Here is a 27,326-nt window from a genome sequence, read left to right as displayed (position 1 = left end):
TAGGCAAACTGGAGCCCTGGGCAAAACCTGAGTTTGATGCTCCCCAGGTGAGTGCCTGGTTCAACATGCACCCCTGTGCCCCCCAAGACACACCCAATGGCGTATCTAGGCAAACTGGAGTTTGGTGCCCCCCCCCCCATGGACAGTCGCCCTCCCCCACTGTGACCAAGCCATGATTTTTTTACACCAGGTCGTTTCAAAGTCACCATCACATTATAGAACATGCCCCAACTCACAAATCTGAACACAGCAATAGGCCATGCCACACAGCAGAAATAATTTTTTGAAAACATTTTTTGAAAACATTTGAAAACATTTTGAAAACATTGAAAACATTGAAAACATTTTCAAATGCTTTCAAAATGTTTTATTACTGCTATGAAAACATTTTATGGTGTTGTATCCAGTCCCCCCAATTGGGGGAAACAGCATCACTTTCACTGTTATTTAAACTGGGAACCCCAGATTCTCCTTTAAGGTGGATTTAAAAGGAGAATGTGGGCTCCCTAGTTTAAACAAGTGATGCTGGAATCCACCCCCAAATAGCATCACTTTCAATGGTGTTTAAACTAGGGAGCCCAGATTCTCCTTTTAAATCCACCTTAAAGGGAGAATCTGGGGTTCCCAGTTTAAACAACATGGAAAATGATGCTTTTTGGGGGTTGATTCTCCCCCACCTTGAAACAGCATCACTTTCAATGTTTAAACTGGGGGCCTCAGATTCTCCCTTTAAATCCATGCCAAAGGGGGGGGGGTTTAAAAAAATCTGGGGAAATGTGGGGGGTGCCTGCTGTCAGGGGTGCAATTGTTAAGCTAGCAGCACCAAGCTTTCAGGATATCTTTAGGAGACTCTCCTAATGATACCACCCAGGTTTGGTAAAGTTTGTTTCTGGGGGTCCAAAGTTATGGACCCTCAAAGGTGTAGCCCCCATCTTCTATTTGCTCCCATTGGAAACAATGGGTGATGGGGGCATTCCCTTTGGGAGTCCATAGCTTTGGACCCCCTGGACCAAACTTCACAAAACCTGGGTGGCATCAGTAAGAGACTCTCCTGATGATCCCTCCCAGGATTGGTGAAGTTTGGTTCAGGGGGTCCAAAGTTATCGACCATCAAATGTGTAGCCCCCATCTCCTATTAGCTGCCAATGTGGGATGGGGCACCCCCTGGAGATCAAAAACGGAAAACCCATTAAAATACCAACAAAACACAAATGAACCCTGCATTTTTAGTGCCTGCCACAAGGGGTCGCCCTGGGCAACTGCCCACTTTGCCCAATGGGCATTACACCCCAGATCTTTGCTTCTAAGACTGCACAGACATGTAGGGTTTTGAAAACTACTCAGAGTACAACTAGATATCAAGGAGAAAATATAGGACACCCAACTAGGGTTTTCAGTCTAGAGTGGAAAGAGCTGGCAATCTCCTGGAATTATATTCTGATCTCCACACTACAGACATTGGTCTCCCTGGAGAAAATTGCAGCTCTGGAGGATGGACTTTGTGGCATTACATTCCTGATAAGCTCCCTCCCCTCCGTCCCCATACTATTCCTTCCCTAGGTTATAGTTATGTATTTATTTGATAGTTATTATTAAATCAATTCCTGCAGAATTGATTTAAATTTCACAGGGCCCTGATTTTCAAGAATCGCACAATCAGCTATACTTTAGTTGTAACGCAGATTGCAGCCGCTCGCGAGAGAACTGCTACCTCGGGTAGTGCTTGCTTCCTGGTTTTTAAAGGTCTTATCTGCGCAGCAATGTAGCATGGGAGGTTAGTTTTTTTTAAAAAGACAGCAACGGCAGCCCACATTGCTTCCGTGGCCTCTATTCACTGCCTGCATGGAGGCATGTGAACAGGACAGCAGGAGAGTGGGCTATTTTATACTGCCTGCAACGTGCTGTCCTGGTGCTGTGTGGAAGAAGCCCCTGAGCAGCAGTGGCATAGGAGGTTAAGAGCAGGTGCACTCTGATCTGGAGGAACCGGGTTTGATTCCCAGCTCTGCCACTTGAGTTGTAAAGGCTTATCTGGGGAATTCAGATTAGCTTGTGCACTCCCATACACGCCACCTTGGGCTAGTCACAGCTTTTTGGAGCACTCTCAGCCCCACTCATCTCACAGGGTGTTTGTTGTGAGGGGGGAAGGGCAAGGAGATTGTCAGCCCTTTTGAGTCTCCTATAGGAGAGAAAGGGGAGATATAAATCCAAACTCTTCTTCTTCTTCTTCTGATCAACAATGATTTGTGGCATTTATTTGACTTCAGGTGTATAATCTGCATAATGATTTCCTTTCTCCCTGTAGCCTGTAAGGAAATGAAAGCTGACATCATGTTCCTAGTGGACAGCTCCGGTAGCATTGGCACTGAGAATTTTAATAAAATGAAGAACTTTATGAGTGACCTGGTAAACAAATCTGACATCGGCTTAGACCAAGTTCGCATTGGCGTTGTTCAGTTCAGTGGCAGTGCTAAAGAAGAATTTCCACTAAACAAATATTCGGCAAAAAGTGACATAATTGAAGCGATTAGAAGGATGGTACCCATCGAAGAGAACACACTCACTGGAAAAGCACTGGAATTTGTGGCTGAATATTTCAATTCATCCAAAGGGTCACGCTCCTCCGTGAACAAAATTCTCATCTTGCTCACAGATGGGGAAGCACAGGATGAAGTAGCAGCTCCAGCTATGTCCCTGAGAAAGGATGGTATCACTATCTATTCAGTTGGGGTGTTTAATGCCAATAAAACACAGCTTGAAGAGATAAGTGGGAAACTTGAGCTGGTGTTTTATGTAGAAAACTTTGATATTCTTGAGAAGATAGAAGGCGACATCATTTTTGGCATATGTAATCCCCTTGAGGGTGAGTACTGTCTCCCTTTATTTCGGCTATCTAAAATGTGGGAGTGGGTCTTGCTGAATGAAAAAATATATATATATAAATCTGCTGTTCTCTTGGAAGGCCATTTTGTCTTCCATATGTCCTCTATGTGGGCATGCAAATTTTGCTTCTCAAAAGATGTATATTCCAAAAAAGAATAGAAATTGCATAGTTAGGAACATTACATAATTTTGTTGTAGGGCTGTTTTAAAAGTGGACAACATATTGCAGGCAGGAATTGAATAGCAATTGCTAAATTCTATGAAATTGTTTGTGATCACATAACGATAGTGTCCACCATGTGCTTCACAGCACCAAGTACCTCACAAGCAGTTTCTTTGCAGAGCACCAACGTATGTTAATGTGTGGATATATTTTATCTATCAATCTAAATACATAAATACACACACTGTATGTACCCCAAAATAATATGACCCTGAAAGTACGATGACACCGACAAAAAAGGAAAATTATATACAAAGGGAAAAGGTGTACACAATTTTTAAAAAATTATCACATATCTGTAGCGTGTATGCAAATTTAAGATGGCCCTTTCCTTTTTTGTGACCACACATTTAGACCAAAAAAAGTCTAGTTTTGCTTTAAAGTAATTGGGACATGTGTCTTCAAAAAGTAAAGCTCAGTATAAAGATTACATATGTCCAATAACATACAATTCTTGTTTATACCTACATCTAATAGCCAAGATCTAATCCTTGTGTATATAAATGAACACAATAGGGCAGCAATGGCAAACCTTTTTGAGACCGAGTGCCCAAATTGCAACCCCAAAACCACTTATTTATTGCAAAGTGCCAACACGGTAATTGAACCTGAATACTGAGGTTTTCGCTTAGAAAAAACGGTTGGCTCCAAGGCGTGGACTACAGACTGCAAAATATACTGTTCGTAAAAATGTAAAGATTCCAATGAGTTGTCCATTTAAAACTCCACAAAAGTGATGGTGGTAGGGACTGGAACATGCCCACCTGGTTTGGTGCCGGGCAGATTGCATTTGGGAGAGATTGCATTAAATGTTTAGGTGCCACAGTGGAACAGTCCTTGCCTCTAGCCATCCACTGTGCTGCACAATTATTTAGGGCTTAAAATTTGTGTCAGATTCTATAATTTTTGAATTAATCCTAGTTGAATTAGGAAATCATTCAGTACCTGTCTGTAATTGCCTCGCCCCATAAACCGACATAAAATTCTCAAAGATTATACGCCTGAGGAACTTCACTTCAGATTTCAGGTTTATAAAAGTCTTTCCTCTTCCACAGGCAGTTAGAATCCTTACTTGCCAAGTAGACACCAAGAGGCATGAATTGACATGTAAGCTTTTCCATCCTCCCCCAAGATTCTTGAGTATGGTGGGATGTATCTGCTTTAAATTAAATCAAGTATATGAACAAGCTAAATTCTCCTATTCACTCCCACAAACATTTCAGCCGGTTGTACTCAGGTGCTTTGAACATTTTTCTCTCAGGCCAGCATCATTACTTGTGATCAGCTAGACAGGGGAAGCCTGCTTCAAGAACCATATTAAGATGCATGTTTAGCTCCCATAACTTGTGCAACTTGGTTTTGTGGAGGCTGAATCATGAAGAGAGATAATCAGAAATGTCCATATCACTGATCTCTCATATCTAACAATTCAATGAAAGTGTTTTCTGTTGGGAGTCTGCCTCTATATTTGTCTGTTGATGGGATGATTGCCTGTTGTGGGTGGGGGTGGGTGGGGGAGAATCTTAGGAGTCTGCTTGTGTTTTTTGATAGGCAAAGAGAGGTGAAGAATTGCGGGGTGGGGGAGGCCAAATGTTTTTGTCTGCCTCCTACTAGGGATATGAATATTGGAGGGGTAGAACCACATCTTTTGCCTCTATCTGTTCCTTTTCAAGCTATGCTGCCTGGTTTCCAGCAAATACAAGCTGCCTGTACCTCATATGCAGCCCCAGATGAACACTTTAGACCAGGGGTCTTCAAACTATGGCCCTCCAGATGTTCATAGACTACAATTCTCATGAGTCCTACCACTTGGCCATGCTGGCAGGGGCTGATGGGAATTGTAGTCCATGAACATCTGGAGGGCCATAGTTTGAAGACCCCTGCTTTAGACAGTGAGATGTGCTTCTGAAAAATTAGAAGCCCTTGCCAAACCGCTAAGAAGGTATAATTTTGGGCAGGCAACAGAAATGCTGAGCACAAGAACACCCAACCAGAACAATACTGTTACCGCTGTCCCTATAATATACATATCTGCTAATGTTGACTCACTCTTTCCCCTCACTGGCCCAGCCCCGTCTGATTCCTGTTGCTCAGAAAAATGAAACACCAGATTGGCTACTCAATCCCAAATGTAGGAAATGTTTGTTGTTGAGATTTGGACCATTTATTACATTTCTAAATGGAGTGTTGTTCAGGCTGGACCTTGATTGGTACCTAGCCAAGGTATATGGTTTCAGCTGTATGGCCAAATACAAGGGAGAGCAGGGTTTATTTGCCTGGCACATCAAATAATTATACTCATGATCGTATAATCTCTTCTTGATCATTGGCTTTAGCTCATTAGCATTCAGTAGGGCCAATGCATCGAGGGAAAAGCCCAATTAATGGAATTCTGCCTCAACAAGGACCACCATTCTGTTTTAGTTATGAAAGAAAGAGCCTGATAAGTAAGATTCTTATCACAACTGTTAAAACACAGTCTTATCCAAAATTGGAAGGTCATGCGCCATGCTCTCGTATGAAGTCAGTGTTGGCCAACCTCCAAGCAAATTGCAGCATATGGAGCAAGTATGCTACAGGGGAAGAGCAATTGAACTCTTTCCATATCACAACTCCATGTTTGTGTCCACAGTGAGATTCCGTACAGTAATTGCATGGTGAAGCAAGGGTGATTATGACTCAACCCTAGCAATTTCTTAGCAGTTCTGTTAGTGGGGATCAAATTTTTCCAATTTACAGTCCATTAATCTCTCTCTCTCTCTCTCTCTCTCTCTCTCTCTCTCTCTCTCTCTCTCTCTCTCTCATGAAAACTCATTTATTTCAAATGTCACCCTAAAATGTTTGAAAAACCACAGGCAACATTAACTCGATGAATCAATCGTCACAATTTAGAAAGGTACATTTCTGATATTCTCATTTGGCCAATGATATTGCAACACAGGATGCATGCCTTGGCAACCCAATGAATTCCTACCTGTGCCAAGATTAAACCTCTGATCACACAAAATCATCCATAACACGCTTTGTCTAGATCACATTGGCTTACCTGACTTGTCCCCTGTATCTCAATTCTTTTAAGTCAAATGGTTTAGCTTGTGGAAACAACTATAGTAAATACCACCATACACTTCAGAGATTTAAAAAATAAATAAATGTGAATCTTGCCTTTACTTGATCTAATCTTTTAAAAACACTGATCTGTAGAGAAAATTACTGTGAGCAACATTGGAAACATTCATCCAGCCTAAATAGCTTTCCTCCAACTTAAGTGGCTGCTGGCTATATTTTTACCACATGGATCCTCTTCCTCATCCTCCGTCTGCCTGCATCTTCATTCCCTTGAAACCCCAGTAGGGAGTCATTCTTGAGCCTTAGATTTCAATATCCTCAGTCACATGCATCACTGCCCGTCTTTTCCCTTTGTGAGGCACGGTGAGTGTTCCTTCACTGTTGCCTGTGTCTGTAGCTGTAGCAACTGTGGCCAGCAAACCCAAAAAGATGGGGAAAGATGCCAGGTGACAGCTTTATTGTATTTCTAGTGTTTCACTATACAGACTTCGGCCATAGCAATTGAATTGTAGGGACTTTACAACACAATAAATCTGTCATGGATCACCTGGGTTCCTCTCTTCCCTTTGCAGGCACATTGCTAGATTTTCTTCTTCTTTCATTTCTGTTTTGCCAGCAGACACAAGAATTTGAATGCTGTCAAAAACCTACAGAGCAAATATGACTAGAGGTAATAATGTTGGAAAATAAACATGGGTAACATGATACAAGAAGCTTCACTGGCCATATGTAGTTCTGCAGGAGTCAAGTCAATTTTCAGTTCCCTTGTAAAAACTGAAGTCTAACTCTACCATTATCTTAGACTAATTTCTGTTTGTAGGTATACATACGGACTTATTGATTATGAGAGAAAGTGCCAGTTTTTAGTAAGTGTGGACAATGGGCACTCAGTACTAGCATCACGATAACATGGATTTTTTGGGTGCTGTGTGGTTTCCGGGCTGTATGGCCGTGTTCTAGCAGCATTCTCTCCTGACATTTCGCCTGCATCTGTGGCTGGCATCTTCAGAGGATCTGATGTTGGAAAAGCAAGTGGAGTATATATCTGTCCAGGGTGTGTGGGGAGTGTCCAGGGTGGGTGGGGAAACCTTGTCTGTGAGTAACAAAGGCGGCAACCAGGTCAATAGTTGAGGGCATCTGAATAGAAGTATGAGTAACAATGAAGACTATAGCCTGGGAGTAACCCTGTAGATAGCAAAGTATTGACCTGGTTGCCGCCTTTGTATATACTCCACTTGCTTTTCCAACATCAGATCCTCTGAAGATGCCAGCCACAGATGCAGGCGAAACGTCAGGAGAGAATGCTGCTAGAACACGGCCATACAGCCCGGAAACCACACAGCACCCAAGTGATTCCGGCCGTGAAAGCCTTCGACAATACATGGATTTTTTGCTTGCTATTTCAAGAACAAAATATGTTTTATTTCCCTTATAAAATGAAATTACTTTTTTTTAAAAAAAAGAATGTTTATGTACAACTAGATAAGTAATGTGGTTTTTCTCTCTCTTCTAGATGGAATTCCAGAGTGCAAAAGGATAGACCGTTTAGATGTTGTATTTGTAATAGACAGTTCTGGCAGCATAGGGGACACAAACTATGACCTCATGAAAGACTTCATGATTGGCTTGGTCAATAAATCTGATGTTGGCAGTGATCGTGTTCAGTTCGGAGCTCTGAAGTATTCTGATGATCCACGTACACTTTTTTACCTTAATACCTACAATAAGAAAGCAGATGTCATTTCAGCTATCCGAAGTGACACACTTTTGGGCCAAACTACATACACAGCTAAAGCTCTTAGACACTCAGAATTGTTGTTCACTGAGGCCCATGGAAGTCGCCACTACAGGAATGTTCCTCAGGTTCTTATTGTGATTACTGATGGTGAATCACATGATGCAGTGGAACTTGATGAAGTGTCTAAAAAACTCAGGGCTCGTGGCATTGAGATATATGCCATTGGGATAGAAGGTGCAAAGCCAGATGAGCTTCAGACCATGGCAGGATCAAACAAATCTTACTACTATGTGGAACAGTTTGCGGGATTACAAAACATATCCACAGAGTTATCAGATGAGCTGTGTGATGATTCAAAGCCAGGTAAAGTATTAATTCATTATCGTGTTAATTTAGATTTCTCTAAAAATTAGGAGCAGTATCTGTGGTGTAGATAACGAATCACAGATCACAGAGCTACTCCAGATAGGTTTGCACTGTTTGTGAATGAAATGGTCCAAATGAGGATTCAGATTAAAATGAGCTTGGTTCAATTGCCTCTGGCGGATTCCTCACAGGCCAAAAACAGTGGTGTGAAAATGCTGTAAAATGGTTTAAAACGGTGTAAAAGGGTTTACATAGTGGTGGGATTCAAATTGTTTACAAGCACCATTTTAACAACTGGTTCTGCTGAAGTGGTGCAAACCTGCTGAATCCCGCCACTGGGTTTACACCGTTTTCACACCATTTTCACACCGCTGTTTTTGGCTCATGCGGAATCCACCTAAGAGCTACAGCATACTACTAATTCTTCAAACATGTCATACTCTACTTTTAAAAAAAGTTCAAGAAAGTTTTAACTCCTGTATTTAGTTGTATTGTTGACTATTTATTTAGTATAATTTATACTTCTAGTCCAGTGTTTGGCATTAAAAATATGGATAGATCCACCGTTTCTGCTCTGTTAATGGTAGAGCCATTCTCCAGTGTAAGAAAACTTCTACCCACACAAGAGGCCTTGTCTGAACAGAAGAGGTGTGTTCTGCTGGAAGAATTCTCCACTATAAGTGGAACAGAAACCTTGTTCATATTTTGAACTTTTGAGATCCATTCAGTAAGGCCCTGTTAAAAAAAGCCCCCAGAGTCATGGGGAAGAACACAATAATAATATTAATAAAATGTTGTACTTTGTAAAATAAAATCCTACAAGTGGGGACCCATGAAATTAATCCCATCTCTCTCCTACCCTATTACCTTGTAGCCCAGCTGCGGTCAGATTGGCCTCCCAGTGGCTTCAGGGTACCACTATAACAGTGGAACCACTCCCTTCCTTCCTCTATTTTTGGGGGATTTTAAAGGTGGGAGTTGGGAGGAGGAGGGACTTTGGTAGGTTATAATTCCATAGTCCAACTGCCAAAGAGGCCATTTTCTCTGAGTGAGCTGCTGTGTGCCTCCAGGAGATCAGTTGTAATAGTGGGAGATCTGCTGGAGATTGGCAACCATGATCTGGCCCAAGTCCTCAGCACAGCAGACTGAGGAGCTCTTGTTCATTCCCATATACCTTGTCAAGTGCCAAAATGACTGCACATACCCCATGGCTGTTTATGCACTTGGAAAAGCACACAGGGAACAGCAACAATGCCACACTGCAGCCCTGATGAGGTTTGGGCCAACCCCATAGGTTTTGCAAGGCAAGAAACATAATAGGTGTCTGCCATTGTTTACATAAAGATAACAACCCTGGATTTCCTTGGTGGTCTAACATCCAAGTACTAACCAGGACTGACCCTGCCTAGCTTTTGAGATCTGATATGCTTGGGCTAGTCTTGGATAGCTAGGTCAATTCTTATGTCTGTTCCATGATGGAAATTTGCATTTTAAGTGTCTTTGATATGATAATTGCGCTTGTAACATGGAGATTATATCTGATAATATCTGGACCTGGAATTACACATTTCTGGAGAAAAAGTAGTGTTTAATCTTTCCCTTGGAGTTTGTTCTTTCATGAAGTGCTGGGTCTAGTTGAGTTGGACAAAGGAATCAGGGGAATGTGAACAGAGACATAATCTTTAATAATGTTTCCCCCCTCCCTCCCCAAAACACAAATTCAAATGCATACTTGTGACTTGCATACATTCAGTGGTTATCTGAAAAAAATACAGATGATCCTTGCTTGATGGGAATAAGAACACTGAGTAAGTATTTTAAGGAACCTTCAAGTTCAAAATGTCTGAAAAACACCACCTTACTCAAAACATCTCTAACCTTATTGTTAAGCAGAGCCATAGCAAATTCAGAATCTTAAAATCTTAAAAATAATAAAGTTTCAATGTCATGGAGAGATAGTGTAGTGCAGTGGTTAAGATGCTGAAGGATCTAGGAAATCCAGGTTCAAATCTCCACACATAATGTGGAAGCTTGCTGGGTGATGTTGCCCCAGTCACACACTCTCAGCCCTGACCCTGGCTAGTATTTGGATGGGAGACCTCCAAGGAATAACAAGGATGTGACATGGAAGCAAGCAATGGCAAACCACCTCTAAATGTCTCTTGCCTTGAAAACTATATGAGATTACCTTAAATCAGCTGTGACTCAACAGCAAAAAACTAACAACTCATAGGCTCCTAATGTGACTATTATTCTCTCTGTTTAATTATTGGATTTGAATTTATCAGTAAACACATGTATGCTAGTATTATTTGCATTGTGGGGCGATATGAATGAGGAGTGTCTTATTTTGTTTTGTTTTTTAATGCAGAATGTGAAATCTACGCTGATCTTGTTTTCTTGATTGATGGTTCCAACAGTATACGAGTGAATGATTTTGAGACAATGAAAGACTTCTTGAAGAAACTGCTTGATCAGATTAATTATAATAACAAAATGCAAATTGGCATGGCCCAATTCAGTGTATTTTACCAAGAAGAATTTCCTTTGAGTAGTAACTATAGCAAATCAGAGGTGCAAGACAAAATCTCTAAAGTCTCAAAGATGACAGGTAACAAAACTAACATCGGAGAAGCTCTCAAAAAAGTGAAGGCCTTCTTCAGTCCACCAAGACGCAGAGTGATTAGAGATATTCAGCCAAAATTGCTGGTAATCACTGATGGACGCTCATATGACCGGGTCGCTCAACCAGCTGAGGATCTGAGAAAGGAGGGTGTGGAGATATATGCAATAGGAGTAGGGAATGTAAAAGATACAGAACTTCTACAGATAGCTGGATCCCCAGAGAGGAAATACAGAATTGCTAATTTCAGTGGGCTGTCAAACCTCAAAAAACGTGTTACTAACGAAATGTGTAATGGTGGAGTTAAAGCAGGTAAGGTCAATAAAATCAATTTGGTTTTCTTTCTTTTATCTTCTTGCTGATCATACTACAGATAAAAAGATTCTTTGTTCATTATTTCAATTTCTCATTAAGTCAATGTAGTTTCTTCCTAACATTTCATACCCTTCTTGTTGTAATATAGGTCCATCTGCTAGTGCTTTTTCTTAGATTTTTGTCTGACAGTGTTCCCCTATTTCTTTCTTATCACATAGCCACACCATAATAACTTTATGTTTTATTTTCACTTCAAGCCAATCGACTGCAAACCAGAGGACAATTTGACCAGTCTATTTACCCAGCAGTGGTTTGTGCTTCTTCTCTCTTATCTTTAACACATTGCAAGCTGCTTTTAAAACTTGGGAGAATTTCAAAAAAGATGGGCAAATTTGCCGTAGAGGGACCAGTGGAAAGAGTTGCTGTTAAGGCCGAAAACTCAATAACTCTGTATGCAGAAGCCCCTCTGTTAAGTGCATCACCTATCCATTCTTGAGTGACTCATTTCATATTGTATGACTGATACTATTCCTTACAGCTTTCCTCTACCTGCTATTGCAAACTGTTTCTATAATCCATGGAGGACAGGCCTGGAGAAACAAGTAAAGATCCACTTAGCCGGGGTCCTGGCTTCAACAGTTGTCTCCTATCCTCATCATGTGTTGGTTTGGATTGGGAACATGGTAGGGGAAGAGCACTCCAGCAGCTTGGAAAGCTCTAGATTCTTGGAGATCTCCTCCCCATCTGTGCATGTGCAGCCACATGTGTGCCTGCACAGAAGACCTCTAGATTAACAACAGTTAAGAAAAGTGCAACTTTGTTTTCTGTGATTAAAACATCAATAAAGAGAGCAGGGTAAAGGATTGTTCATGGAATCAGTTTTCAGAAGTAGATGAACCATTTTGTCTGAATTGTCATAATTTTTTCTGTTTTCATTACTGATGTAATTCTCTACTGTTATCTGTTTTTGTCTTTCTTTATTTCTCAGTTCATTTGTGATTCTTTCTATTTTATCTTCCTTCAAAACAGCATGTTTTGTGGATATCGTTATTGGATTTGACATTTCATCTCAAAAGCTGGGTGATCATTTATTCCATGGACAGTCCCTGTTGGAAACCCACCTGCCTAAGATTTTAGAATATTTGACATCTGTAAGCACTGTGAGTTGCGGTACAGGAACAAAGACACAGTTCAGCGTGGCTATTTCTAAGGAAAACATGAACTCAACTTCCTCATCAGACCTCCAAGTTGATCCTACAAAAATCATGGAGGAACTCAGAAAAGTTACAGTCAACAAACCATCTTATCTAAATGTTCCATTCTTGAACACACTTTGGAATACATTTGGCAATCTACCTCGTAATGAAAAACGAAGCCAGGTAATATATCCCTTTACAAAACTTGCCTAATTGCATAATGTCACACAGCAAACATACCAAGTTTGAATATGTTAAAACTCTGTGCATTTCTCATTTGTGGTGTCATGTCTATGCTACCATTTAAAATAGTTTAATTTATCCAAATGTCCAATTAATCCTAGGTATCCATCAGACCATTTGATAAAGTTGATTGTACCCAACTATTAATATATGACTCCTGTTTGAACCATACATAGTTCCTGTTTTAGTCTTACATATCTGATCTTTCTATAGGTGTTACTTCTTTTCTCTGACGGTTTGGATGCGGATGTAAAATTGCTCAAAGAAAGATCTGAAGAATTTAGAAAAAAAGGTAAAGAGTGGATTGAAATGGCCATATTTATCCAAGATGTCAATGCCAGTGGGTCTGCTAGTGAAACTAAGGCAATGGTCTAGAGCACCAGAGGTGGTAGGGTGTCAAATCCAGCTCTGTTGCCACCCTACCCAGCAAGAGGCAGCTCCAGGTAGCTCACAAACTCCACTGGAATTGCCTGTGGTGATCCTGCTCCTTCATGCTCCCTCCATTAGGGGGATGGGGACAGGGATGTGCTGGGTAGGCCAGTGCCATTTTTGCCTTCCTTCCCATTCCTGCTGGGGGACATGACACTGTGGCAACCCACAGTCTTGGCCCTACTGAGAGCAATGTGAGTGGGGGAGGCTGTCCTATGTACGGGGGGGGGGGGAATGCTTTCCCATATCATGGGGAGAGAGGATGAGCAAGGGCTTCCTCATGATGCCAAGGGATGGCAAAGTAATTTGCTTAAAATTCTGAGGCTGGTCCTGGTGGATATTAGCAGCCAATGTTTCAGGAAGAAATTCTGGTACATTGTTAGAGACAGGAAATCAACAGGAATGCTTTTCATAATACATTCTTAGCATTCCATTATGGTGTGTTCTCAGACGGAACACAAGAGAATGCATCTTCTAGCTTCAACTTTGGTTGTAATTTTCCAAACGTTTTGCTGCTTGTCTTTTGCAAAATGATTTCAGGGTACTCCCATGTACAACTGTGCAAAAATAAAATGTGAATGGATGAGATAATCTTCAGTCTTTTAGTTGTATTTTCTGTATAACAATCTACATTAATTCCTGATGATTCCAATATAAAACAGGTATTTAATTTAAAACATATTGGTAACTATGTGTTTTCAACAGGACTTGATGGACTGATAACAGTTACTCTGGAAGGAGCTAGCAACTATCATAATTTACAATACATTGAGTTTGGAAAAGGATTTGGATATCATAATCATTTGACCATTAGCTTGCAAAATATTGCCCAAAGCTTATTTGGGTATATGGTAAGTTACTCAAGAACCAAAGGATTGGATATTTGGATGCAAAGGTGCATTCTGTTAGTCATCATACCAGCAAATAAATTGCAATGTTGAGCAGTGTGAGCGATACAGAATATAATAGATTTTAAAAAAATCAGTGGCAATTCCTTCTTTTCCAGAGCCAAATTGCTGAGAGAACATGCTGCTGTGTATTTTGTACCTGCATGGGTGAAGAAGGCCTCGCTGGGCAGAGAAGCATTCCAGGGACAAAGGTAAGGATGTTTTTGCATAATTGAGTTTACATTGCATAATTGAATTTACATTAAATAAGAGTTAAGTTTAAAAAAATGGGCAACTTGGAGTTCCACTCAAAATATAGGCATATTTTCTTTTAATTTCCCATACGTTGTACAAAAACAGAGATTATTGCTCTATTAATGCTAGGCGTTATAGACAAGTTAAATCATGTCATGATTATTTCTAAGTAATAAAAATCAAAGATATCAAATATTGGCCAATGACTGGCAATCTTTACTCTGTTTTAAAAACTGTATTGTAATTTCCAGTTGAATCTGGGCATGAAAGCCTTTGACAATACATTTATCCATATAGTCAAGTTACCACAGTAAATAACACATTTTTTTTTGTCAGTGTCAGAATAAATTCTAGGGACAGCAAATAAGCTGAAATAAGTAGAATTTATAGAATTTAAAGAGACAACTCACAACTTAGACTTGTGTTTACTCTGACAATGATGTAAAAATGTGTTATTACAGTACTTTGGTAACTTTACTGTATGAATAAACATTGCTCTGATGAATAATATTTGGCTGTTGAAACACATGCCAAATTTTTACATCCTTCTTAATATATATATATGTTTTGGTCAGGCCTCCTTCATTATTTTCTTAGCCAGACCAAAAAGAGCCAGTGACTTTATCAATAAGAACAATAACTGCATGGTTTTATCAATATTAGCATGAGTTATAAAAATCTATTTCTCATCCATCTATTTTAAAAAAGAAAGAAATTTGATGACTTCCAATCATTTCCATTATTTTCAAAAATATGTGAATAGCTGCTATTCATTGCAAAATTAAGCCGGGAGGGAATATATACAATTTATGCAGTGAGTGCCACCTGTTGAATTGCTACTGAATGGAGGCAGCTCCAGTATGGTCACATGAAATGGCTTCCCAGTACTTCCAGCAGTTTTGACCATGGCACCAGGACCGGCCTTAGGCGCTGTGGGGTCCAATTAGGAACATTTTTGGTGGGGCCTCAGGTTTCCAGCCCAGATCTGCATAAGCATAGAGATACAAATAAAGTCTGTTATTGACTTTATATTTCTATGCTAGAATGTGCACATAAAGGTCCATGTGAGTTCATGGACCAAGCAGATCTAAGCTACATTTTGATATAAAATTGCAAACATGTAAGCCTACAAGTAAACAAACAAAATATATTGATCACCTTTGAAAAGCATATAGTTTCAAAACAGCTTGTTTTAGTGACTGTGAAATGATTTATTAAAAATATTAATTTTTTTGTTTAGAAAAAAACATTCAAAAAGTAAGTGAACAGCATTGTTGGAAACAAATTATCTTTTTATGGATTTTGAAAAACCACTTAGCATTAATAAATTATAAATGAGTCATATTGCTATTGTGCTCTTTTTATTAGCAGAAAATGTTTTCGCGTGTGCTAACATATCACACTCTGGAGGAGAAGTAGATTTAGAGTCAATGTGTGCTGAATCTGGTTTGCTCTTACTGTCAATGGTGGACTTATGGCACTCCAGATGTTATGGACTACAATTCCCATCAGCCCCTTCCAGCATGGCCAATTGGCCATGCTGGCAGGGGCTGATGGGAATTGTAGTCCATAACATCTGGAGTGCCAAAGGTTCGCCACCACTGCTCTACTGTGTGACGGCCTGTGAGGTGTGTGAAAACAATGTATAATAAACAAATTGAGAGAACTGATGGAAGTTATTGAGGGGCCCAAGCTGAGGTGGCCAGATATATAACTGGAGAAGGAATAGATCTTCCAAAGTGAGGAAAGAAGAATTTTAGGGATCAGTTAGTCTGAAGTATTGAGGGTTTTTGCTTTATTTTACCTAAAGGCCCTTTCTGCACGGGCCAAATACAGCGCCCTGGGAATGGCAAAAACGCCGTCCCCAGGGAGCTGTTCACATGGGGATGCTAGCTGTTTTGCAGTCGATCAGCCACCCTCATCTGCCTCTAGCTGCCAAGCCATAACACAGTTATAATGCCTGTGCCTGAAACCAAAAATGAATCAGTCTCTTCCAAAGATCTTTTGTGTATATATTTCTCCTGCCTCATCTTTTCCTTCCCTTTAATTTATTTATTGTTCATTCCCATCTCCTCTCTGTTAATAAACTTTAATTCTGTTTTATTTGAATTATGCACCAGTATTATTTAGTGTGCCTTATTAAGGGATTTGCCAGAAAGTTTAAAATAATGGGCATCCTCCACATTCTGGGAGAGCTACAGGGCTGAGGTAAAATGCTTCTGTTTCATCATACATTACTACAACAACTACAAGCCTTTATTGGCATACAATTCATCATACACGACCATATCTGAAGGGGAAAAGGTGGGAAAAACCTGTCAAGCCAGGTCAGAGAGTGATTCGCCTGCCTCAGTGAGTTAAAAAGGTGAGGGGTCTGTCTCATGTATGTTGCAATGTGTTGTTCTATGTATTTGACAAGACTAGAGGAGATTACCCTGGTGTGGGGGGTCCCCTTAGGCGTGGGGCCCAATTGGAAGCAATTGGTCTAATCAGTTTAAAACCGGCCCTGCATGGCACCCACAACAAACTGTGTTTTATTTAGAGAATGTTAAATAGTATGGTGTTATTATATTGAGCTATTTTGATGATCCCAGGTAGACAGTTGCTGTGATGTCTGAGATTTCCCCCAATCAGCTTTAGAAAAGAGGGATGCTGAATGCTTAAGCTAACTTTTTCTGAGAAAGAAACTGAATGAATTTTGCCACTACCAAAGTATGCCTTTTAGTAAATGTCTAGCTATTCCTAGTAAAATATTAGCCAAATGCTTTCAATATTCATCTGTTCCCAATTTTGTTTTCAGGGACCTACTGGTGCTAATGGAATTCCAGGATACATAGGAGATGATGGAGAGCCAGTACGTTACACACTCTTTGCATTAATTTATCACTTCTTTGTATTTGTATGCTCCTATTGACTCTCAGACTTTTTGCTTTAGGGTCCCAGTGGGCTACCTGGACCATATGGACGGCAGGGTTATACTGGGTGCCAAGGTGATCAAGGAGCAAAAGTAAGAATATTCTTGTGCCTTTGATAGTAATTTCATCCACATGCTAGTTGTTTTTGTATGTTTCATTAAATATATGTCTGTTCTTTCAAATATTTCAGGGGCAACGAGGATGGAGTGGGAAAAAGGTACAGAAATCAAATGTTTATTTCCTGAAAAATATCTTGATTGTGGCTTATGAGTTATATGATTTATAAACATATACCTGGAATAATAACATAAGAAGAGAAAAATTGTCATTAAGGACAAAACATCACATGCCAATGTGTCAATGAAGCCTTTGATTGATTGTAGGAGTAGCTAGAGAAGGAGGAAGCACAGGAGAAGGAGGAGGGAGAGAAATTCTTAACCCTTTCCCTGCTGTATGTTTTTCTGTTAAAATGCCATCTCATAAGCACAGAGGCATTCCTCCCATTAAGGGTGTGCAAAAGTGGGCAGTTGCTTGATTTTCTCCAGGCAGTGCCTTGTAGCGCAAAAACTAAACAGGTTTGTTTCTAGTGGGTTCCTTTGTGAGTATTTTAGTAGGGTTTTCTGTTTTTTAGGCCCTTACCCAGGGAAGGCACAGTTTTTAGGAGCTTAGCAGCATCACACTCATTCTCAACGGATGTTTCTGGGAGACTCCTCCCTTGATGCTATCACTCCAGAGTTTGAGTAGAGGTTTATTCAGGGAGTCCAAACTTATGGATCATACCAAAGGGGGGTGCCCCTATCCCCATTGTTTCCTAAATGGGAAACGGAAGGAGATAGGGGCTAAGCATATCTGAGGGGGCCCATAACTGGCTTGGGATGCCCTGGAACTCAGAACTTCTCTCACCTAAACCTGGAAGTAGTATCGATTGGCCAGGAGAGGAGTCTCCTAAACTGCTACTCCCTGAAAGTTTGAGTGCTGCTCATTTAACAATTGCACCCCTGACAGCAGGCACCCCCCCACATTTCCCGAGATTTTCCTTTTTAAATCCCCCCCCCCCTTTTTGGGATGTGTTTAAAGGGAGAATCTGAGGTCTCCCTAAAGCCTAAACATTGAAAATGATGCTGTTTCAGAGGTGGGGGAGAATCAACTCCCTGTAAATAGCATCTCACTTTCCATGTTGCTTTAAACTGGGAACCCCAGATGCTCCCCTTTAAGCAAGTGGACTTGTAAAGTGAGAATCTATCTCTAGTTTAAAGCCACACCAGCTACTTGAAAAGTGATGCTATTTGGGGTGGATTCCCAGTGCATCCACTTGTTTTAAAATCTAGGATTTAGCCCACATTCCTCCTTTTAAATCCAACCTTAAAGTAGAGAATCTGTGGGGTTCCCTAAATGTTTACAATACACATTAGAAGAGTGATGCTGTTTCCCCCAATTGGGATTGGATACAGCACCCATAAAGATGTAGTTCATAGCAGTAATAAAACCTTTTGAAAGCATTTTGAAAATGTTTTTCAAAAAATTATTTCTGCTGTGTGGCACTTGTATTCCTATTGGCTGTGTTCAGATTCTGTGGAGTTGGGGCATGTTCTAAAATGTGATGGTGACTTTGAAACGATTTGGTGTAAAAAATCATTGCTTGGTCAGGGTGGGGGAGGGCGGCTGCCCATGGGGGGGGTACCAAACTCCAGTTTGCCTAGATATGACACTGGGCATAGCTATGTCAAGGGGTATCAAAAGTGCATGGAATTAAAGTGGGTTTGCTGACATCTGGGGGGGGGGTATCAAACTCAAGTTTTGTCCAGGGCTCCAGTTTGCCTAGTTATGCCACTGCATAAGTGTCTTCCCTCTTTTAAACAATCCACAATCTTTACTGTTATAGTTATTTTTTAAAACTTTTCATTTTTTTCCTATCAACTTGAAGTTTCCTCCAGGTTTTCTTTGGGCCTGTGAACCCTCTCTTGTAGATTTTTAATTCACATTGAGTGCATATTTGGCAGTATTACATATATGATTTTGCAACATATAATTGTGCTTTTCCAAAAATCCCTGCTTCTCAGGGTGTTAGAAGTGCAAACCGAAAGGATAAATGCATGCGGTTTTTTGATGCCTGCAGTCTTTGTGAGGGAGATATTGGGAGAATGAGGAAATAAAAATGACAGAAGGGGAACAAAAAGTACAGAAAATGGAGAATTAAAGATTGCTAAATGTATTGAGCAATCTCTGGGAAAAATTAACTCATTTAGATCATTATGTTTTTGATAGATACTCTGACAAAAATATAACCCCAGCTGAAATCCAAATTAAAAGTAAAGTTTGTGACCTGGAAATTCATCCTGATTTGGGAGCAGATCAGTCTTCTAAATTATATCAGTTTCTTCATTTTTATTCATGTACTCATAAGCAGGGAGATTAATTTTGAAGATGAGCAGGTTGAAGCACTCATGAAATTATGATTTTAAACGCTGTTGTAGATGCTTTCTACAACGATTTTTTTTTACAGAATTATGGACTTTTATCTCGTATCTGTTCTTGTGGCAATGGTAAAAAAGGTGACCCATAACCCTGTTGTTTGTCTCATGTATAAAATCACTAGAAGCGTGTTCTTCCCCTTGCCTAAGTCAGAATTCTCTACTGCTTAAACACCAAAAAGAATGAGTTATTTCATATGGGAGGGATACATTTTATTTTCCCATACTATAGGTATGTTTGTTTAATGAATGCTAAAATAATGATATAAAACCAAGCATGGTGGGATTAAGTAAATGATCTGCATGGATATTTTAAGCTTAGTGTTATGATCAGGGCCAACCTCAAAAGGAGTGTCAGATTTGGAGACGGCAATTTTGAGCATTTGATAAGTGTTGTGCCTTGCTTTTATGAACATCCTGTGTTGCCATTTTTTATTTTTATTATGCATAGGGGCCTCAAAGCCTTGGGCCTCTTTGGACCTCTGAGAGGGCCTGATTATTATCTAAATCCATTACAAATAACTATAACAGACAAGATAGAAGGTATTCCATTGAAGAGGCCAAATTGGAGGCAGAGACAATGTAAACTCTTCCAGAGTGGATTATTTTGTGGTGGGGGAGGGGGAGTTAGAGAGGAGCAATTCACATTATAATGGAATTCCTTTATTTAGCTTTAGTGTTGCTGGAATTTGCATAGGTTACTCTTTTCTTTGACAATTACTGTAGGATAAATCACCTGGATAGCAAAGGAACTCATTTTTCCTGCTTTTATTTTCTTAGGGAGACAATGGGATTTATGGAATTGATGGAATTAATGGAGAAGAGGTAATTTGTATTTTCTTGTCTTCTGCCATGCTACATTTTTGTTTAGGTACACAAAATAACATTTCTTTTTTATCTTCATCAAGGGATCACAAGGACTGCCAGGACCAAAAGGAGAAAAGGGAGACCCTGGCCAGCCGGTATTATTTCAAATTCTGTTATTGCCTCAGTGTTGGATTTGAATGGAATTAGAAAGACTGTGATTGAATGAGAAAGGATTCATATGAATTCTCAGAGGATTGGAACCACGAAATTAATGCAATATGGATTGTAATAGATTCAGGATCATTATAAAAGATTAGAATAATAGAATGATGTCTCCTAAAACATAAAAATAATATCAGGTGGTTTCCACATGAGGACAACCTATGTGGTACAGTACAGTACAGTAAACCTTTATTAGGCATAAATAATTCTGCATACAGTATGTTTGTATGATAAAGTTGCTAGCAATACAATCGAGGAATCCAGTTCACCAAGTTAGGACAAATCATACACAAACTCTCCGAGACACAATCGCTAACATCCATATGTTGAAATCAAAACTGATTTGAATGACTTCCCATGTTCACTCACAATGATCTGAGCTCCTTCAGACATGACAAATCAATGTAAACTTTAGATGATTTGATACATTGGGAGGGACAGCATTTTAGTACCGTCTTTGGGATATTACTTCCGCTTAGATATGTAGCGACCTCTAAAGGTTATCTCAGAAGATGCACTCACTAAGTAAATACTTCCACTACATAAGCCTAAGGCAGATTTGTTTCCATTTAGCTTTAATAATCGGGATTATATAGTGACTATGTGGTAATGCAGGAGTGTAGCTGACATTCTAGGAGGATATAGGCGCTGCATTGTATCCACGGCATTAACAGAGCATGTAGGCATAGTCTGCTCAGCTGTAATAAAACACCTTGAAATCTCCCGATTGCTTAAACTCTTTAGCTGAAGGAGAAAGCATAGTTTACTCTGGCAGAAGCATAAATGGCCTCCCAAGCTTAATTTGTAGATGTCGGACCCTGTCGAGGACTATAGAAGTGATTTTGCCACATCTTCCCATGTAGGAGTGGGTAGGTTTGGTAGAAAATCTGGAGGGAACATACTGCAGGTTGTGTCACTGGGTGAAGGGACTGAATTTCCAAGTATCAACTGGGTCAAGTCTTTGGCTGAGCAATCTAAATATATATTCCTCGTTAAGAGGTTCGAGAAATTCCAAGGAAAATCCTTCATAGCCTTTATTGCCTCAGTGTTGGATTTGAATGGAATTAGAAAGACTGTGATTGAATGAGAAAGATTCATATATAGAATTCTCAGAGGATTGGAACCACTAAATTAATGCAATATGGATTTGTAATAGATTTAGGATCATTATAAAAGATTAGAATAATAGAATGATGTCTCCTAAAACATAAAAATAATATCAGGTGGTTTCCACATGAGGACAACCTATGTGGTAAAGTACAGTACAGTAAACCTTTATTAGGCATAAATAATTCTGCATACAGTATGTTTTGTATGATAGAACAGCAATACAACGAGGAATCCAGTTCACCAAGCATTTGGGACTGAAATCATACACAAACTCTCCGGAGACACACCGCAACATCCATATGTTAATCAAAAAAACTGATTTGGAATGACTTCCCATGTTCACCATTAATGACCTGAGCCTCAGGACATCAAATCAATGTAATTTAGATGATTTGATACATTGAGGGACACATTTTAGTACCGTGCTTTGGGATATTTACTTCCGCAAACTGGATATGTAACCGCTTTACCCTAAAGGTTATTCTCAGAAGATGCATCACTCAAGTAAATACTTCACTACATAAGCCGAAGGCAGATTTGTTTTGCAAGCTTTAATAATCCGGATTATATAGTGACTCACGTAATGCAGAGTGTAGCTGACATTCTAGGAGGGATATGCTGTATTGTAATCCACGGCATTAACAGTGAGCATGGGCATAGTCTGTCAGCGAATAAAACACCTTGAAATCTCCCGATTGTAACTTTAGAAGGAAAGGCGTTTACTCTGGCAAGCATAAATGCTCTGCGACGAGATGGACTGTCGAGACTATAGAAGTATTTTGCTATCTTCCCATGTAGGATGGGTAGGTTTAGAAAATCTGAGGAACATACTGCAGGTTGTACTGGGTGAAGGGACTGAATTTCCATATCAATCAGTCTTTGGCTGAGCAATCTAAATATATATTCCTCGTTAAGAGGTTCGAGAAATTCCAGGGAAAATCCTGTTATTGCCTCAGTGGTGGATTTGAATGGAATTAGAAAGACTGTGATTGAATGAGAAAGGATTCATATGAATTCTCAGAGGATTGGAACCACGAAATTAATGCAATATGGATTGTAATAGATTCAGGATCATTATAAAAGATTAGAATAATAGAATGATGTCTCCTAAAACATAAAAATAATATCAGGTGGTTTCCACATGAGGACAACCTATGTGGTACAGTACAGTACAGTAAACCTTTATTAGGCATAAATAATTCTGCATACAGTATGTTTGTGTATATGAGTAAACAGCAACACAACGAGGAATCCAGTTCACACCCAAGTTCCCAGGACAAAATTCTATACACAAACTCTCCGGAGACACACAATCAGTCATCCATATGTTAATCAAAACATGATTTGAATGACTTCCCATGTTGCACCACAATGACCTGAGCCTCAGACATCAAATCAAAATGTAATTTAGATGATTTGATACATTGAGGGACACATTTTAGTACCGTCTTTGGGATATTACTTCTGCTAGATATGTAGCCACCCTAAAGGTTATCTCCAGAAGATGCATCCACTAAAGTAAATACTTCACTACATAAACCGAAGGCAGATTTGTTTTAGCGCTTTAATAATCCGGAGTTATATAGTGACTACTTAATGCAGAGTGTAGCTGACATTCTTAGGAGGATATGCTGTATTGCGGTATCCACGGCATTAAACAGAGCATGGGCATAGTCTGGTCAGCGAATAAAACACCTTTGAAGATCTCCCGATTGTAACTTTAGAAGGAGGAAGAGCGTTTACTCTGGCGTAAGCATAAATGCTCTGGCGACGCAGATGGACTGTCGAGACTATAGAAGTATTTTGCACTATCAGCCTTCCCATGTAGGGATGGAGTAGGCTTGGTAGAAAATCTGAGGAACATACTGCAGGTTGTACTGGGTGAAGGGACTGAATTTCCATTATCAATCAGTCTTTGGCTGAGCAATCTAAAATATATATTCCTGGGTAAGAGGTTCGAGAAATTCCAGGGAAAATCCTGTTATTGCCTCAGTGTTGGATTTGAATGGAATTAGAAAGACTGTGATTGAATGAGAAAGGATTCATATGAATTCTCAGAGGATTGGAACCACGAAATTAATGCAATATGGATTGTAATAGATTCAGGATCATTATAAAAGATTAGAATAATAGAATGATGTCTCCTAAAACATAAAAATAATATCAGGTGGTTTCCACATGAGGACAACCTATGTGGTACAGTACAGTACAGTAAACCTTTATTAGGCATAAATAATTCTGCATACAGTATGTTTGTATGATAAACAGCAATACAACGAGGAATCCAGTTCACCAAGTTAGGACAAATCATACACAAACTCTCCGGAGACACACCGCAACATCCATATGTTAATCAAAACTGATTTGAATGACTTCCCATACCACCACAACGATCTTCGAGCCTCTGCACATCAAATCAATGTAATTTAGATGATTTGATACATTGAGGGACACATTTTAGTACCGTCTTTGGGATATTACTTCCGCTAGATATGTAGCGACCCTAAAGGTTATCTCAGAAGATGCATCACTAAGTAAATACTTCACTACATAAGCCGAAGGCAGATTTGTTTTAGCTTTAATAATCGGGATTATATAGTGACTACGTAATGCAGAGTGTAGCTGACTATCTCTAGGAGGATATGAAGCTGTATTGCATCCACGGGCATTAACAGAGCATGTAAGATAGCCCGTCGCAGCTTAATGTAAAACACCTTTGAAATCTCCCGATTGTAACTTTAGAAGGAAAGGCGCTACTCTGGCAAGCATAAATGCTCTATGACGAGATGGACTGTAATAATGAGACTATAGAAGTATTTTGCATATCTTCCCATGTAGGATGGGTAGGTTTAGAAAATCTGAGTGAAACATACTGCAGGCTGTACTGGGTGAAGGGACCACTTTCCATATCAATCAGTCTTTGGCTGAGCAATCTAAATATATATTCCTCGTTAAGAGGTTCGAGAAATTCCAGGGAAAATCCTGTTATTGCCTCAGTGGTGGATTTGAATGGAATTAGAAAGACTGTGATTGAATGAGAAAGGATTCATATGAATTCTCAGAGGATTGGAACCACGAAATTAATGCAATATGGATTGTAATAGATTCAGGATCATTATAAAAGATTAGAATAATAGAATGATGTCTCCTAAAACATAAAAATAATATCAGGTGGTTTCCACATGAGGACAACCTATGTGGTACAGTACAGTACAGTAAACCTTTATTAGGCATAAATAATTCTGCATACAGTATGTTTGTATGATAAACAGCAATACAACGAGGAATCCAGTTCACCAAGTTAGGACAAATCATACACAAACTCTCCGGAGACACACCGCAACATCCATATATTTTAATCAAAACTGATTTGAAGGACTTCCCATGTTCATCACAACGACCTGAGCCTTCAGACATCAAATCAATGTAATTCTAGATGATTTGATACATTGAGGGACACATTTTAGTACCGGGTCTTTGGGATATTACTTCTGCTAGATATGTAGCGTAATTCCCTAAAGGTTATCTCTGCAGAAGATGCATCACTGGCAAATACTTCACTCACATAAGTCGAAGGCAGATTTGTTTTAGCTTTAATACTGGGGATTATATAGCAATTACTTAATGCAGAGTGTAGCTGACATTCTAGGAGGATATGCTGTATTGTATCCACGGCATTAACAGAGCATGGGCATAGTCTGTCAGCGAATAAAACACCTTGAAATCTCCCGATTGTAACTTTAGAAGGAAAGGCGTTTACTCTGGCAAGCATAAAATGCTCTGGCGACGGTATTAATTGTCGAGACTATAGAAGTATTTTGCTATCTTCCCATGTAGGATGGGTAGGTTTAGAAAATCTGAGGAACATACTGCAGGTTGTACTGGGTGAAGGGACTGAATTTCCATATCAATCAGTCTTTGGCTGAGCAATCTAAATATATATTCCTCGTTAAGAGGTTCGAGAAATTCCAGGGAAAATCCTGTTATTGCCTCAGTGGTGGATTTGAATGGAATTAGAAAGACTGTGATTGAATGAGAAAGGATTCATATGAATTCTCAGAGGATTGGAACCACGAAATTAATGCAATATGGATTGTAATAGATTCAGGATCATTATAAAAGATTAGAATAATAGAATGATGTCTCCTAAAACATAAAAATAATATCAGGTGGTTTCCACATGAGGACAACCTATGTGGTTTAACCCTTGCTGGCACAGTGGCGACAGGGCTTCCACATGGCAGGTTTCCACACAATTTCCCCGTCCCAGTCCCATGGCAACAGCGCTACCGCTCCCCCAGGTTATTGGGGTTACTGGGGCTTTTGGATCTTTTACAGTCAATATGTGTATAATGTTACAACAATGGTCCATTCCACACAGCTAAAATAAGACATCTTGAGGATGCAAAAGAAAAATGTCCTGGAAGGCACTCAGCCTTTTCCTCAAGATGTCCTTAGATGCCTTATTTCTGCTCAAGATGTCTTTAAAAAAAACACTTCAAAGTACACTTTCCGCCTTAAACCTTTTGCAAGGCTTCTCCTGCCTGGCTCCTCCTTGCCAGACACACATGAGAGAATCTTACCTGCTGGGAGGATGGGTCTGCCACCCATTGAAAAGCATTGAGTTGACCTGCCCTCCACAAACCGACTTGTTTTTTCAGTGCAGTAATAAAAAAAGAAACTAAGGCCGGGCTTCAAGACGTCGCCTCCTTAGTACTTCCCCACGCCGCCAAGAGTGCTTATGGGGGCGCAAGCCCGCTCGCATCGCTAAGCGCGCGCGCAGGTTGCTGAGGTCGTCCGATGCGTTTTCGCCCTCTTCAGTTCGACTCACGATGTCCTCGTCGTCGCCAAAGATCTTCGGAGCCCCGCCCATGCTGCCCCTCCGACCTCTGGAGGTCGGAGTGACAGTGCGGGCGGGGCCCGGATGGCCAGCAGGCTTAATTTAATGGTGACATCGCGGAGTAGAACGGAGGAGGGCGACGGCGCTCTTCCCCGGCGGCGCGGTGCGAACCGCGCCGCCGGGAAGACACTTCCTCCCCAACAACAACCCTTTAAAGGGTTGTTGTTTAGGGCGGCCTGACGCCGCCCTGGGGGGAGGGAAGCGCATTCAGGTCGCAGCTGCTGCGTTGCAGTAGCGGCGCCTGTGCGAACAGCGGCCTGGGGGTGGCGTTTTTACCGCCCCCAGGCCGTCGTTTATGGGCCGTGCGGAAACGGCCAAAGTTGGTCTGCAAAGGGCAGGTTATCACAACACTTTTCAATGGGCAGCAGACCCATCTTTCCAGCAGTTAAGATTCTCTTATTTATGTCTGTGTCAATATAAAGATAGCTCCTCAGAAATTAAAAAGAAAACAGGGAAACTATATATTGCCAGAATTGGCAGGACCAGCTGAGTACAACGATGTACTTTTTGGGCTGAGAAGACACCCAGGATTGAAGTTTGCAGAGCAAACGTCCTGGGACGATCTTCAGCAGATGGCTGCAGGAAGAATCCCTTCAGCTGCACGCAAAATGTCGGGCACGTTCTGAGGGTGAAACCAGTCGTGGGATTCAAATAATTTAACAACTGGTTCTGGTGGT

The 27,326-nt window shown here is 40.3% G+C and overlaps 1 protein-coding gene across 1 annotated transcript in view; it reads left to right on the top strand.

Annotated features, from left to right (window-relative positions):
* Positions 1-27,326, top strand: part of LOC125440828 (collagen alpha-6(VI) chain-like) — a 75,081-nt gene that overhangs the window by 11,776 nt on the left and 35,979 nt on the right. Inside the window, exons 7-18 of the mRNA XM_048510858.1 lie at positions 2,303-2,860; positions 7,686-8,273; positions 10,648-11,211; positions 12,244-12,593; positions 12,867-12,945; positions 13,788-13,933; positions 14,089-14,181; positions 17,025-17,078; positions 17,160-17,231; positions 17,330-17,356; positions 20,391-20,435; positions 20,519-20,572. Of these exons, the coding sequence (XP_048366815.1) occupies positions 2,303-2,860; positions 7,686-8,273; positions 10,648-11,211; positions 12,244-12,593; positions 12,867-12,945; positions 13,788-13,933; positions 14,089-14,181; positions 17,025-17,078; positions 17,160-17,231; positions 17,330-17,356; positions 20,391-20,435; positions 20,519-20,572 (2,630 nt within the window). The remainder of the gene's footprint in view (positions 1-2,302; positions 2,861-7,685; positions 8,274-10,647; positions 11,212-12,243; positions 12,594-12,866; positions 12,946-13,787; positions 13,934-14,088; positions 14,182-17,024; positions 17,079-17,159; positions 17,232-17,329; positions 17,357-20,390; positions 20,436-20,518; positions 20,573-27,326) is intronic.

Source organism: Sphaerodactylus townsendi, linkage group LG11 (genome assembly GCF_021028975.2).
Source record: "Sphaerodactylus townsendi isolate TG3544 linkage group LG11, MPM_Stown_v2.3, whole genome shotgun sequence".
In the NCBI taxonomy this organism is placed as follows: Eukaryota; Metazoa; Chordata; class Lepidosauria; order Squamata; family Sphaerodactylidae; genus Sphaerodactylus; species Sphaerodactylus townsendi.
The sequence above is the reverse complement of the archived record's forward strand: the minus strand, read 5'-3'. Positions and strand labels throughout refer to the sequence as shown.